Raw genomic sequence first — 16,323 nt, 5'->3', positions numbered from 1 at the left:
CCTCGGCCTCCCAGAGTGCTAGGATTACAGGCGTGAGCCACCGCGCCCGGCCTCTTTTTGAGTTTTGGATACAGGTCCTCTTAATTTACTGAAGTCCCTTTGTGAATCAAAGGAAGGTTAAAACATACTTATTTCAACTGTCAAGACACCTGAATCAAAAGGGCGGTGACCTAATGTGTTGTATCATTTTTTCTTAATACTCAACACTACGCTAGGAGTCCAGTTGGATTCTTAGTACAGAGTTTAGCAATTTGTCTTTTCAAGCATGGGTGGGTTTGAAAATCCAAGATGGGCCTTTACAGAAGCTGAGGTTCCCGTCCTTGGCTCTGGATTCTGTCCGAACATATGTTTCCCAGCTACCTGTGTAGAGAAACGTCTGTCATTCATTATGTTTGTATGTTTCCTAGAGTGAAGCTTCTTGGGGGGGGGGGAGTGGTACAGCAGAGGTCTCCAACCTTTTTGGCACCAGGAATTGGTTTCATGGAAGACAGTTTTTCCATGGATGGAGTAGGATGGTAGGGAGCTGGCGGTGATGCCAGTGAAGGGGAGCAGCTGTAAATACAGATGTGTAGCCTCAGTTCCTAACAGGCCTTGGACTGGTACCAGGCCATAGCCTTTGGCTTAGGGGCCACAGGGCTTCAAGGTCTCACTCCGTTGCCCAGGCTAGAGTGCAGCAGCAGCATCATAGCTCACTGCAACCTCAAACTCCTGGGCTCAAGTGATCCTCCTGCCTTGGCCTCCCAAAGTGCTGGGGATTTCAGATGTGAGCCACCTGTACCCAGCCTATGTGTTTTTCTTACTAAACAAATGGTAATGAGTGACTTAGTACCTTTTATGAAAGCTCACATGCATACTTTATGTGTTTTGAAGGGAAGTCGTTGCATATGATGATCCCAAAATTCCGCTTTTCAACACAGATGTGGACAACCTGGAAGGGAAACCACCACCAGTTTTTCCTTCTGGTAAGTTTACTCAGTCATCAGCTCTGTGTCACCTTTGAAATGTTTTCTCATACAAAAATGCAAATTTTTTTAAAAACTCCTCTGATAATCACCACCACTACCCACCCACTCTATGATTTCCATTTGTGTTTTGTCACCTTACTTTCATGATTATAGATGAAGGTCATAACTAAAATAGCAAATCTCCCTGAAAATGAATGAACGTTATAGATGGTTGTGATATTAGGTGACTGATTATTTCCTTCCCATCCCCTACAGGGTTAGCAAAAGTGAGTGAAAATTCAAGAAGAAAGTCTAAAAAATTAAATTTCCATTGTCATTGTCAAATTCTTGTTATCATTCCTTTTTCTGTTTTCCCCTGTGCCCTAATTTATTTTTTTAAACTTAACATGTACTTCTCTCTTGTGCTCTTCTTGTCACGTGCCCTTTCATGAAGGTTCCAAGGTAGAATTACCGTAACTGTTCAACTGGTTCATACACTCACAGATCTCTTACGTCCATGGTCGCATTCTCTGAGGCCCCTTGGGAAGTGGAGCCTAAAGAAAGGAGCACAGTTCTTTGTGTTTGTATAGAGATTATATGACTCTTCTCCGGTCTGTCTGCAGCTGTCTTCGTTTTCTGACTATTCTCTTCTTTCCTGCCTGGCAGAAGGCAAATACAGGGCTCTGAAAATGGATTTTTCTCTTCCTCCTTCCACTTATGCTACCATGGCCATTCGAGAAGTGCTAAAAATGGATACCAGCATCAAGAACCAGACCCAGCTGAATACAACCTGGCTCCGTTGACTGGTACCTTGTCCACAGATTAGAAAGTGCAGACAAGTGTTTGCTTACTGGCTTCCTGTTCATTTTTCCCTTAGTACAGACCCGTATGTGGATTTTGAATCTTTGTAGTAAAAGATTATTTGTATTTTTTAAAGTTTTTTATTAGCTTAAAGAAATAATTTGCAATATTTGTACACCTACACAAATTTTGGAGATCCTAATTTTAGCTCACAAAATATAAATTGGTCAGAATATACTTCAGGTGCTTACCTCATGGTAAAATGTCAGCTTTACTGGCTTTGTAATGATGAAGAAGGACTTTGGTTTAAAGTAGCAGTTCTAGGTTTTTCTACATTCTTGAAAGACAGCAGGAATTTTTAACATATCCATTAATGGAATATGCAACAGTGCGTTTTAAGAGCAAATGCAACAAAACAAATCTGGACTATGGGTAAATAATTTGAGAGCCTCCACCTATGAGTATAAAGATAGCACTCGTGCTGATTTAAATTATAAAACATCTACAGGTTTATAAACACAAAAGTAATTGTCATTATCCAGTTCACATACCAGATTCAGGTAAGCCTTTATAGACTTTTTAGTTGCAATGGCTTTTTCATTTATATTATCGATGCCTTGCAGGGGTGTTGCTTTGATAGGGCTTTTTTTCCTTGGTGTAAACATGTGTAGCTGTTTGTATTAGTTAAGATCTGATTTTTACTCTAGGTGCCTTTATGTTCAGAATTCTTTTCCCTGGACTAGGATTTGCTCAAAAATAAATAATGGCAAAGAAGAAAACTCAAAATTTACAAGGGCTCCTTCTATCCGCAGCATTTACCCTTTGTCACCAATGGCTTAGGTATTTCCGTTTCTGGCATTGCATAAAACTTTTCTCTGGGTGAAAGGTTAATATGCCTTTCCAAAGTTGTATAACATAATTGTACCAATTTTAATTTTCTATCATTTCTAGAACCGAATGTAATAAATATTTTTAAAATCTCCTTTCTACCGGTTATGTAAATAAATAAATATATAAAACAATGCAAATAAGGATCTTGGGCCTGACTAAAGGTAAGGAACTAAATTAATGAGGGATCCTCAGAAATAGTGTTGACACAGGTGTGTTGTGCTCAGGTGTGAGATATGAGAATAGGCTAAGTATCCCATGGTGTGCTAATTGACTGTTGGACTGGACTCAAGGTTATCCTTACAGTGGCATCACTCAGTGGCCTTCCAGTGTGCTTTCTGGAGTGGAAAGGAATGAAAGGCTAGCATACCAGGAACCTCACACCATGAGAATGTGAATGACCTTTGTCCTGTATCTGGTAGTGGAAACAAGACAGAGAACTGTTTTTCAGCCCTTTTGTTTTAATGACATCCACCACAATGCTGAGGTTTAAAAAGGATCATGATAAATTGCCCTTTTAGCTGGCTAGTTTCTAAGGAATCTTTTGTCCTACAAAAGCCAAATTTATTAAATGTATAGTAGTCCTGTCTGCACTTTTCAGTAATAGCAGTTCTTCTCCTTCATCAGACTAATAAGTGACAATTATTTTGTCCTATTGTAAATGCATTCAGCAGTTCTGCATTTACAAGTTGAGTATCCAAAATGCTTGGGACCAGAAGTATTTCAAATTTTGAAATACACACACTTAGCAGTTAAGCATCCCAAATTCAAAAATCCAAAATCTGAAATGTTCCAGTGAGCACTTCCTTTGAGAATCTTTTGGTGCTCAGAAAGTTTTAGATTTGTGCCAGGCAAGGTGGCACGTGTCTATAGTCCCAGCTACTCAGGAGACTGAAGTGGGAGAATCACTTGAGCCCAGGAGTTCAAGGCCATCCCAGGCAACATAGCAAAACCCTATCTCTAAAAAAATAAAAATTTTAAAAACTTTTACAAGTTTTGGATTTCAGACTTTTGGATTTGGGATGCTCAACCAGTATAAATTTGCATTCCAAAAAGGAAAAAGTGAGACTAAACTAATGTTTTCTTTATCTAGGAAATACTTATGGCTCCATGTGATGAGTTGATTTTCCTGGCTTTGTTAGCACAAATGGTAGTTTGTGCATGTCTCTTCTTAAAAACTAGTGGAAAAATAATAACCCAAGATGGATTCTTAAAGCTGTTTTGAGACTCGGGGACATACTGTCTAACTCTGGGGACTTAGTCAACCAGAGTAAATCACTGCCTTAGCACAGAAGTCAGAACAATTTTTGTTGTTGTTAACAAAGGGAGGAAGTTTCTCTGAGGCACATTTACAAAGCCTGAAAGCAGCCTCATTCTCAGCACAAAGTTGTTATTGTTTTCTAATTTTTGCCTAAAAGAAATAATAAGGGAACATTATTTTTATTATAATGTAAAACCAGCACTATTTCCTAGGGAAAAGGAAGCTAAATAATCAAAATTGTACTTTCAAATATTTTTATTCGTGGTTCATGTTGTAGGTAATAACTAGATAGCCATGATACTAATGAAAAAATTCCTGGTTGATTCTTAAATCAACCCCAAAATTGGTGGCAACTGCAATAGTACATCAGTACTTGTAACATCAACAGTTGTTCTGGCCACTACAAATTAGCACCAACTGGTATTTGCTCTGGAATACATTTCGTGGTCAATTTCCACTAAAAAAAATAAGGGTGTGTATGTGTATAATGCAAAATAGAATATATATAAATAAATGCTTTATAACTACAGTCCCCAGCCCCCTGGCCGCAGACTGGTACCTGTCCATTGCCCATTAGGAATTGGATGGCACAGCAGGAGGTAAGCAGCAGGTGAAGCTTCCTCTGTATCTACAGCTGCTCCCCATCGCTCACATCACTGCAGAAGCTCCGCCTCCTGTCAGATCAGCAGCAACATTAGATTCCCATGGTAGCACAAACCCTACTGTAAACTGCGCATGCGAGGGACCTAGGTTGCGTGCTCCTTATGAGAATCTAATGCCTGATGATCTGAGGTGGAGCTGAGGCGGTAGTGCTAATGCTGGGGAACAGCTGCAAATACAGAGGTTTGACTGCACAAGAAATGTAACGTGCTTGAATCATCCCGAAACCATTCCCCAGCTCACCCATCCGTGGAAAAGATCATCTTCCATGAAACTGGTCCCTGGTGCCAAAAAGGTTGGGGACCATTGTTTTATAACTACCAGTCTATGGTGATGTGTATGTGCTTTTTTGAAACATAAAAAGAGACTAAGAGAGTGTACCATGTAGTTTTGTTTGTTTTTGTTTTTGTTTTTGCTTTTTTGAGACAGAGTCTCACTCTTCTGCCCGGGTTAGAGTGAGTGCCGTGGCATCAGCCTAGCTCACAGCAACCTCAAATTCCTGTGCTCAAGCGATCCTCCTGCCTCAGCCTCCCGAGTAGCTGGGACTATAGGCATGCGCCACCATGCCCAGCTAATTTTTCTATATATTTTTAGTTGTCCAATTAATTTCTTTCTATTTTTAGTAGAGACAGGGTCTCACTCTTGCTCAGGCTGGTTTCGAACTCCTGAGCTCAAACAATCCGCCTGCCTCGGCCTCCCAGAGAGCTAGGATTACAGGCGTGAGCCACCGCGCCCGGCCGACCATGTAGTTTTTTGCTTCAGACATATGAAGAAGTAAAAGCACAATGGAAGAATTACAAAGCCCAGTATGAACAAGTTCTGATTTTCATAAATTGGAAAGTTTCCTTGCACAGCAAAGGATAACTTTAAGGCTTTTCTTTGTTCAATGAAATCTGCTTTCCCCACTTTGTGGGACTACATTCCTGTAGGACAGAACTTCTTGAGAGTCAGATGCAATGGCATGTGCCTATAATCCCAGCTACTCGGGAGGCCGAGGCAAGAGAATTGCTTGAGCCTAGGAGCTTGAGGCTAGCCTGGGCAATGTAGCAAGACCCCATCTCTAAAATAATAATAAATAAGAACTTCTCAATTTTGGATTATGAACAACTTAAAAAATCTGGTGGAAAAATATAGAGACATTGTCTCTAGGGGAAGGAAAATAGTAAAGTGTGCATATATATATACATACACACACATATACATACAAACTTTTTATACAATTTTAGGGGTTTCAGTATATTCAAATAAGACCCTCTAGATAAGTGCTCTTCAAATTTTCAGGTGCATAGGAATCACTGGTGATCTTAAACTGCAAAATGTATCTCAGGAAGTCCAGGTAGAGTCTGAAATATTGCATTTCTAACCAAATCCCAGAGGCTACATGTGCTGCTGATTTGCACACACTTGAAATAGTAAGGCTCTACACCTGTAGTGGCCAACACAGCAGCTAATAACCACATGTGGCTACTTAAATTTAAGTTAAATAAAATTTGAAATTCAGCTCAGTCACAGCCACATTTCAACTGCTCCCTAGCCATACATGTGACTAGTGGCTCTGTATTAGCACTACCCTCGCTAAGAAATCAGTCGCCTGAGACCCACAGGAGAGTCTGCATTGATCAGGTGTAACGCCCAAACGTTCAATGAATACATGCGCAATGTGTGCAAATGGAATTGCATTGTAATTAAATCCAGGACTCACACTGATGACTTAAGATTTCACCCTTGAAACAGATCACCCTAGGAGTCTTCCTTAAACTCACTTCCATGCCTGTTTTCTGGATTTCTCCAGGATCACCAGCAGTAACCCTTTTTTCTTTCTTTTCCACCCTTGCTTTCATCTAGATACGTTTGTCCAAAGATTTAGTCAAACCAATCTTAAGGTTCTGTGGCCTTTGTTGCTCCATACAGAAAATTAACCCCCTCCAAAGAGTTTTAACTGCTGTATTGAAAAACTTTCCTTGGCTACAGCTCCTTATGAAAGCAGCAGCTACGAAAAGCAAGAATGGTTTGAGAATCTGTATTATTTTGGTGTCCTACGGGAGTACTGTGTTGATTTTATGTTATAGCTCTTCCACTTGTGCTAAAGACTCCTAGAAAGTAAGTGTGTAGAAGGAGATGGCAACAGGAAACCGTAATGGGAGAAGTTATTCAAAGCCCTTGTCTCCTAATGCATATTTACTGTCCACTTGAAGGTTCTACATGTTTCTCTAAAGCATCTCTGTCCAGCAGAAATATAATGTGAACCACATAATATAATGGAAATTTTCTTTTTTTTTTTCTTTTTTCTTTTCCTTACCTCAACCACACTGTAATGCATATAATTGAAATTTTCTAGTAGCCATATAAAGAAAATAAACAGGAACAGATGAGGCAGGGCATGGTGGTTCACACCTGTAATCCCTGCACTTTGGGAGGCTGAGGTGGGAGGATCACTTGAGGCCATGAGTTCAAGACCAGAAGGGACAACAGAGCGAGACTATCTCTACAAAAATTCTTTTTAAAAATTTGGGGAGAGAAGGGGGGCAAGGGCAACATATGTAACCTAAACATCTGTACCCCCATAATATGCTGACATAAAAAAAAAAACAATTAGCCAGATGTGGTGGCATGTGCCTGTAGTCCTAGTTGCTGAGGAGGGAGGAGTGAGCTAAGATTGTTCCACTGTACTCTAGCCTGAGTGACAGAGCAAGACCCTGTCTCTTAAAAAAAATAATAGGAACAGATGAAATTAGTTTTAATATATTTTATTTAAACCAACATAACCAAAATATTTCAATGTATAATTAATATAAAAAACTAAATTTTTATATTTTTTGTACTAAGTCCTCAAAATCCAGTGTGTATTTTACACTTACATCTCAATTTAGACTAGCCATCTTTCCAGTGCATGGTAGCCACGTGTAGCCAATTGCTACCATATTGGACAGTGAGATTTTAGAAAGATCACTTGTTCTTTGTTGCATTTCACCACTATAATGGAAAATTTGTCTTTTTTTTTTTTTTTTAGACTGAGTCTTGTTCTGTCGCCCTGGGTAGAGTACAGTGATGGCATCGTAGCTCACTGCAACCTCCAACTCCTGGGCTCAAGCAATCTTCCTGCCTCAGCCTCCCAAGTAGCTGGGACTACAGACACACGCCACCACACCTGGCTAATTTTTCTATTTTTTGTAGAGACGGGGTCTCACTCTTACTCAGGCTGGTCTCAAACTCCTGAGCTCAAGCGATTCTCCCGCCTTGGTCTCCCAGAGTGCTAGGGTTACAGGTGTGAGCCCCTGTGCCTGGCCAAAAATTGTCTTGAGTATTAAGATTTGATTTGTAAAATTGGGAATATGTAGGTTGGAAGTAAGGCTAGTTAAATGTGATTTTGAAATGCTTAATTGATTATTAAGTTTCTTGCTGATTGGGAATAAATATTTTTGCTATGGGAGCACATAACAAACATGATTGTTAATAGGTTCTGAAATATTTCAAGATGCTTGAAATTTTCCTTAAGCAGTTCAGATGACACCCTGCAATTTTCTCTCTTCTATAAATAATGCAAAGCTAATCCTTAGAGCAGCCTCTATTTAGATTTTAAATTTCAAGTTCATGGAATATAAATTGAGATTTAGGGGATGAGAATAAAGATAGAGCCAGAAGTAAAAGAAAATTGTGCAATTTAGTGAGCACATGAAGCTGGGAACCCAGGTTGTGCAGGATGGTGAGGTGATCGAAGCAGGGCTGAGGTTTTGGTTTTATTTGGTTTTGTTTTTATTACTAACAGCTTTATTGAGATATAATTCACTCAAATGTACAATGAAAAGGTTTTTAGTATATTCGGAATTGTGCAACCATCATTACAATTTTACGTTTTTATCACCCCAAGAAGAAACCCCATACCCATCAGCAGGCACTTCACATCATCACCCCAGCCCCAGCCCCCGGCAACCACTACTTTCTTGGCAGAAACTACTTTGAATCTCTATAGATTTGTCTATTCCAGTCACTGGATATAAATGAAATTATACACTATATGGCCTTTTGTTATTGACTTTCACTTAGCATAATGTTTTCAAGTTTCATCCACGTTGTAAAATAAAAGTATATTATTCCTTTTTTAGGCACATAATATTCCTTGTATGAATATACCATATTTATTCATCAATTGATGAATGAGTTGTTTCCAACTTTGGCTTTTATGAGTAATGCTGCTATAAACATTTTTGTACAAGTTTTTGTGTGGTCATGTGTCTTCATTTCCCTGAATAGATAGCTAGAAGTGGAATTGCTGGGTCACATGATAACTCTGTGTTTAATCTTTAAGGAACCGCCAGACTGTTTTCCAAAGCAACTGCACGATTTTACATTCCCGCCAGGAGTGTATCAGAGTTCCCATTTCTCCACATCTTTACCAATACTTTTTATTGTCTGTCTTTGTGATTATAGCTATCCTAGTGGGTATGAAGGTGTTTCTCACTGTGGTTTTGATTCGCATTTGCCTAATGAATAATTATGTTGAACATTTTTTATACTTACCATTTGTGTTCTTTGGAGAAATGTCTGCTGAGATCCTTTGCCCATTTTGGGAAGATTATTTGTCTTTATGTTGTTGAGTCTGAGAGACCTTTACGTATTCTAGATAAAAGTCCTTTATCAGATACATAACTGTCAAATATTTTCTTCCATTCCATGGGTTGTCTTTACTTTGTTGAGGGTTGAGTTTTAAAGGCTGCAGGGAGATATTCTTTATTGAGATTTTCTTTGTACACTAACTTCCTGTTGTATCCATAATGACTAGATTCCTACAGTGTCCACAGTAACAATCCGAAAATGGATTTTCATGGCTGAGAGGGTTCAGGGTTATTGTCAACCATAATTTTCCAGGATGAAAACACTTGAGGTGCACCTGGGAGCGTGTTTGTTTCAACTCCTATCAACACCACCTGCAGCCTGTGAGAGCTGCATTCACACAGATGGAGAACAGGACTCTCCTGAGACCAGGGCCCACATCTGCCTTTTACTGGCCATATTCATCTTGTTTTCTACATTTCACTCTTCCTGTTTACAAAGTTAGTTTTCAACATACAAGATCTCACTACCTGTTTTGACCTAGACAAAAATGTTTTCACCAGCAAAAACTTGAGTGTCAAGAGGACACAATCACTCCCCTAGACAAGGGAAGCCCTTTCCATTAATTTAACCCTTTGGGAAGATGACAGCCTTAGTTGATCCTTTTTCTAATAATATCTGTCTAATAAAGTGGAGCTAAAGTCTGTTTCTTTCCTGTGCCATCCTGGCTTCTTAGGGCCCTTGTGCATTAATTAGGAGGAAGTCATGATGTCCGTAACTCCAAAAAGTGAAAATCCAAAATTAGATACGGCTAATTTAAAGACAGCACAGGATGAAGAGGCTGCTGTGGGAAAGAGGAAAGGACGCCGAATCAGGGGTCAAAACACACAGGCTGAAGTCTCAGCCCTGCCACTGCCTATTGCTTGGGGAGGAGATTCACATCCCTTCTCAAGGTCTCAGTTTCCTCAAGAGAATCCCTTGATGCTCAGTGCTGCATAGTACCCCATGGTGCACATGCGTCACGTGTGGACTCCTAGAGCTCTGCGGATGGATGTCCAGATTGCTCTAACCCCTCATCACCCAAGCAGTGTCTCATCAGTTCCATTGCACATGTCTCCAGGTGGACCGGTCGCAGCACCATCAGCCCCCACTATTGCAGGCTGAGGAAGAAGCCTGTACGTGGGCCCATCCAGATGGGATTGGCTGTCCACAGAGATGTGAAAACTAGGTGTTGCCAACTAGGATCATCTTCACCCAGCACTTGGGCCTGGTCTCCCAGGAGTTGTCGTCTCTACTTGGAGCAATGACCCATTTTCTTTCCTGTCTTAGCACATTGATTTTTTACTACTTTTTAAAATTGTAATATACGTGTATAACTAATCTAAGTCCACTTTCAAATAACACTATACTGCTTCATGAGTAATACAGGTACTTCATGGATAGTACAGGTCCTTACGATGGTATTTCCAATTCCTTTCTACCACTTTGTAAAACAACGAAACATGTCTTTCACTGATTTCACATTTCTATATGCTATAATCGCCCAATTCATTGTTACTATTATCACTTTAAACAATTATCTATTAAATCAGTTAATAAGTAAAAGGTTTTATATATATATATTTTGTTTTTGTTTTGTTTTAGAGACAGGGTCTTACTCTGTGACTCAGGCTAGAGTGCAGTGGTACTATCCTAGGTCACTGTAACCTTGAAGTCCTGGGCTCAAGCAATTGATCCTCCTGCTTCAGCCTCCCAAATAACTAGGACCATAGGCACATGCCACAATACCCGCTAATATTTAAATTTTTGTAGAGATGGGGTTTTGCTATCTTGCCTAGGCTGGTCTCAAACTCCTGGCTTCAAGCAGTCCTCCCACCTTGGCCTCCCAAAGTGCTGGGATTACAGGCATGAGCCACAGTGCCCAGCGCAAAAGGTCTTATTTTACATCATTTATTCCTTCTACAATTCTCTTACTTTCTTGATGTGCATGTGAATTTCTGACCTATACATCATTTTCCTTTTCCCTGAGAAACTTCTTGTAACATTTTTTGCCAGGTCTGCTGGCAATGAATTCCCTTAGTTTTTGTTTTCTGAAAAAGTCTTTATTTTTCCTTCACTTTTGTAGGATAATTTAACTAGATATGGAATTCTAGGTTGGTGGGTTTTTTCTTTCAGCACTTTAAATATTTCACTCTCCTCTCTTGCTTTCATGGTTTCTGATGAAAAGGCCAGTGTAGTTCTTACGTTTCTTCCTCTATAGGTAAGATGTTTTTCCCTACTGGCTTCTTTCAAGATTTTTCTCTTTCTCTTTGGTTTTCTGCAATTTGAATATGATATGCATAGTGTAGTTTTTATGGTATTTATCCTGTTTGTTATTCTCTGAGCTTCCTGGATGCAGTGGTTTGGATGTGTCCCCCAAAATTCATGTATTGGAAACTTGGTTCCCCAATGCAGCAGTTTGGGAAGATGGGACCTTTAAGAGGTGATTAGGCCATGAGGGCTCTGCCCTCACAAATGGATTAATGCCGTTACCTGGAGAGTGGATTCCTTATCGCCAGAGTGGATTCCTTATATAAAGACAGGTTTGGCCCCCTCTTGCAAGTTCTCTCTCTCTCTCTCTCTCTCTCTCTCTCTCTCTCTCTTTTTCATCCTCTCCTGCCCTTCCACCTTCTGCCATGGGATGACGCAGCAGGAAGGCCCTCACCAGATGCTGGCTCCTTGATTGTGGACTTCCCAGCCTCTAAAACTGAGAAATAAACATCTGTTCATTTTAAATTACACAGCCTCAGGTATTTTGTTTCAGAAACACAAAACAGACTAAGACACTGCATCTGGTTTGGTATCTGTCATTAATTTTGAAAATATTTGGCCTTTATTCAAATATTTCTTCTACTCTGTTCTCTATTTGTCTGGCATCCTAACATATATATTACACCTTTTGAAATGGTCCCCAGTTCTTAGATATTCTGTTTGGGTCTTTTTTTTTTTTTTAATTGTTCTGTTTTTTCATTGTTTCTCTATATTTTGGTTTGGGAAGTGTCTGTTAACATGCCTTCAGGCTCACTGATTCTTTCCTTGATTGTGTCCATTCTACTGATGAACCCATCAAAGGCATTTTTCATTTCTGTTACGGCGGGTTTTGGGTTTTTTTTGTTTGTTTGTTTTAGTTTCTAGCATTTCTTTTTTATTGTTTCTTAAGAGTTTCCATATCTCTGCTTACATTATGCATCTGTTCTTGCATGTTATCTGGTTTTTCCATTAAAGCTCTTAACGTATTAATCATAGTTATTTTAAATTCCAGAATCTGTGCCATAGCTGAGTCTGGTCTAATGCTTGCTTTGTTCCTTCAGACTCTTTTTTCTTGCCTTAACACTTAGTGTGCTGTGTAACTTTTTACTGGAGGCCAGGCATTATCTATCAGGTAATAGGAATTCAGGTAAGTAGGCATTTAGTCTGAGGTTTTGAGCTGATCTGCTAGGAGTTGGACTGTGTTCAAATTTGCTGTTGCTATAGGTGTTGGAGGCTTTAATTTCCTCTGGTGTCCTAGTTTTTGTTTTCCCTATTGTCTGGGTTTCTCTAAAAACTCCTTAAGTAGAATCTTTACCTTGTAGCTCCTTCACTGTAATCCATTGTTATTATTTATTTATTTGAGAATTACCTTGTGCCAGGCACATTCTTTATATTTGTAATTTTGTTTAATGTTCTTGACAATCTTATAAGGCAAATACACTATTGTCCTTATTTGGAAAAGGTAAGTGATTTTGCTCAAGGTCAGTGTGTAGTAAGTGGCAGAACCAGATCTTTTTTCGTTGTTTGTTTGTTTGAGACAAAATCTTGCTCTGTTGCTCAGGCTAGAATGCAGTGGTGTTATCACAGCTCATTGCATCCTCCAGTTCCTGGGCTCTAGTGATTCTCCTGCCTCAGCCTCCTGCGTAGCTGGGAATACAGGCGTGCACCACCATGCCCAGCTAAGTTTTCTATTTTTGTAGAGATGGGGTCTCACCATGCTGCTCAGGTTGGTCTTAAACTCCTGGGCTCAAGTGATCCTCCCGCCTTAGCCTCCTGAGTCACTGGGATTATAGGCACAAGGCACCCCATCTGGCAGAGCCAAGATCTTTCAGAGCTCAGAGCCTGTGCTCTTAACCACTATGATGGTTCCACTGAGAGATGAGGCAGAGGAAAAGAAAGAGGAAGGAGCTTGTGAAGAGGCCACAGGAAGAACAGAGGATGGTGATATTATTATTAATATATAATCTTGTTCTCTCCATCTGGAATACCTCATCCCTGGGACACCTTTTCCCCATGCCCACTTCTCTGCCTAGGAACTTCTATTTGTTCTTTAAGAACTCGACTCAAACGTCACCTCCTCTGAGGAGCCTTCCCATATCCCATCTCCTCAAACCTCCAACCCTCTGGAATCCCACAAAAATTTGCTCAGGTTTCTATTAGAGCCCAAGTTATATTATAAAGTGTTCGTTTTCATACCTCCTCCTTGTACTAAATTCAGAATTCTTCGAGGGCAAGGACTATGTCTAATTATTCCTTGTGGTTCCAGTGCTTATTAGCTCATTGTAGGTGCTCAGGGAAAGTGAGATTGAATGAATCAATCATCACACCTCCAGGACCCTGTGTCTTACCAGGTACCATGCTAAGAGATGTAAAGTTAAAAAGATCAGACCTTTGAGCCCTTAAAGTTCATTCATAAACGAATTGAGGCTGTGTTCCTATCTTTCAATTCTACATCATAGAAACCCAACATAAACTAGCTTAAAAGGAAAAAAAAGAATATGGGCAGGGGACAGAATTTATTTGTCCTAGGCAGGTGAGTTCTATTAATAGTTTCAGGAATAGCTGAATCTAAGATCCAAGGGTTTCCAACAATGTTATCCTCCAGATTAGGTCTCTTTCTATAACCTGCTCTTGGGTGGCTTCATCCTCAGGAATTTCTTTTTCCATGTGAAAGCCTCTCACAGCTGCATGTTTACATCCAATTGTAGCAAAAATAGAGCTTTTTATGCCAATGGTCCTAGCAAAAGTCCTAGGAGTAATTTTCAATTAATGAGTCACCTGCCCTTCACTGAACCCATTATAGTAACTCTAAATAGGCCTATGTCACATGCCTACCTCTGGATTTGGAAGTGGGGTTGACCCCATCTAAATCATATGGATTAAAAGTGAGGGAAGATTGTTCACCAGAGGAAAATCAAGTTGCTATTAACTAAAAGGGGGAGAAGATATTAGGCAAGCAAAAACCAACACATGTCCTCCCTAGAGGAGATGTCCTATACATCAGTAATTATATGGTAAGGCTAGAAGTGATGCCTGTCTTAAGTGCTTACAGCCAAAGATTAGGTAGGAGAAATGGATCACTTCGAGGACAACTGTCCACAAACACCTTCTAGGAGAAAGCCTATGAACTAGGCCTTTTGGCTAGGTAGGATTATGGTAGGTGAAGATGAAGGGGCCTCTCAGATACGTGGAAAGGCATGAACAAAGGCAGGGAAGTAAGGATCCTTTGGATGTTTTCCAAGTTTGCTAGTTAACTTTGGGGAATTAAGTCTGCAACTTTGGTTGGGGGCTAGATCTATATATAGTCTAATAAGTGCTAATCCTTTATGCAGATTTCTTCCATATATGATCTCAAAAAAGAGTAATTTTGGCAGGCACCAGGAGGAGGATTATTCTTCCCATGTTACCCATGGAGCACATGAGGCCTAGTGCAAGAGATGCCTGCTTAGAGTTCACCCTCTTGTGTCCAGAGACGGAACAGCACAAGAAGCCCAATTTCTGCCCTCCAGCCCAGGACAGTGCTGCTCCCCCCATCCACAGTAAAAATAAAATCTGCAGTTGGAAATCACCAGGACAGCAGCTGTGGCTCAGCCCCAGGGCCTTCCTCCTTTGCAGGAAGCTGTGGGAACAACCACATAGGCAGAAAGAAGGTACCTGACTTGCATAATGGCTAAGAGCAGAGACTCTGGAGTCAGGCCTGGTTTTGATTCCCAGTTTCATGAGTTAAGGTGTTACCTTGGGCAGATTATATAACTTCTCTAAGCCTTGGTTTCCTCGCCTGTAAACAAGGTGAAGAGAATACCTATCTTATAGGATGGTTCATGAGATCTGAATGAGGTCCTGCATATTAAGAACTTAGCACTCTCTTCCTCGGCTGGTCTGGTCTCCTCTTCCTCATCCAGTCTCGTTCGTCTCCTCTTCCTCATCCAGTCTGGTCTCCTCTTCCAATCTGGTCTCGTCTTCCTCGTCTGGTCTTGTCTGGTCTCGTCTCCTCTTCCTCATCCAGTCTCGTCTCTTCCTCATCCGGTCTTGTCTCCTCTTCCACATCTGGTCTGGTCTCCTCTTCCTCTTCTGGTCTGGTTTCCTCTTCCTCGTCCAGTCTGGTCTCCTCTTCCTCCAATCCATTGTTACTATACGGGAGCTCTGTTGATCAAGTGGTAAGGTATTAGGAAAATAGTGATCATTCTATAGTTCCTTGATCAAATCGCAGTCTGCCTGTGTCCCTGGGCTGTGACGCCTTCACAGTGTGTCTCAGCGCTATTCCCCCTTAGGTGAGACAGAAGGACTAGAGGGGCTGTATTTGGGTAATTTTCCTTCTCCCAAGTCAGATAAGACTCTGGTAAAGTTTTCACCCTGCTAAGTAGGCCTTTGTTAGAGAGAACACTCTGGGCATATTTCAGAATGGTTAGTTTTCCTCTTAACCTTGCCAGAAACACAAGGGTTTCTTCCTGGCTCTTCATGGTGAGAACCTGCTTTGGTTCCTAGAAGTAAAACCCACTAAGACACCAGTCGCCCCCTCCCCCATCCCAGACTTTCTCACCCTCACACTGGTCCACACCCAGCCGTTAGCCTTCATCAGTTGCTACTCAAGTGTCCTGCCAGTGTGGGGCTCCAGCAGCTCTGTTCCAGGTCAACTGACCTCATCTGTGATTCTCTTTCTTTTCCTGTCTCCAGATTTTGCCTTGTGACCTCAACTCTGATGAGTCTAAGAAAAATCATTAATGTCATGGATTTTTGGTTTGTTCAGCTTTTTCTTATTGTAAGGATATGAATGACAACTTCTAAGCTCTTTACATGTCAGAACTGAAACTGGAAATCCCCCACAATATATGTTTTTCCAATTAAACATATAGGTAATTCTATATAATTACTTAATTGGAATAAATTTAATGATGCTAATGCTTTTCAGTCACCATTGTAGTAATCCTA

The 16,323-nt window shown here is 40.5% G+C and overlaps 1 protein-coding gene across 1 annotated transcript in view; it reads left to right on the top strand.

Annotated features, from left to right (window-relative positions):
- Window positions 1–1,876, top strand: part of PUS7 (pseudouridylate synthase 7 (putative)) — a 54,268-nt gene extending 52,392 nt beyond the window's left edge. Inside the window, exons 15-16 of the mRNA XM_012650306.1 lie at window positions 871–962; window positions 1,611–1,876. Coding sequence (XP_012505760.1) covers window positions 871–962; window positions 1,611–1,747 — 229 coding nt within the window. The 3' untranslated portion in view covers window positions 1,748–1,876. The remainder of the gene's footprint in view (window positions 1–870; window positions 963–1,610) is intronic.
- Window positions 1,877–16,323: the final 14,447 nt, after the last annotated feature.

The sequence above is a fragment of the Propithecus coquereli genome, unplaced genomic scaffold, assembly GCF_000956105.1.
Source record: "Propithecus coquereli isolate 6110/MARCELLA unplaced genomic scaffold, Pcoq_1.0 Scaffold32, whole genome shotgun sequence".
Lineage (NCBI taxonomy): Eukaryota > Metazoa > Chordata > Mammalia > Primates > Indriidae > Propithecus > Propithecus coquereli.
The sequence above is the reverse complement of the archived record's forward strand: the minus strand, read 5'-3'. Positions and strand labels throughout refer to the sequence as shown.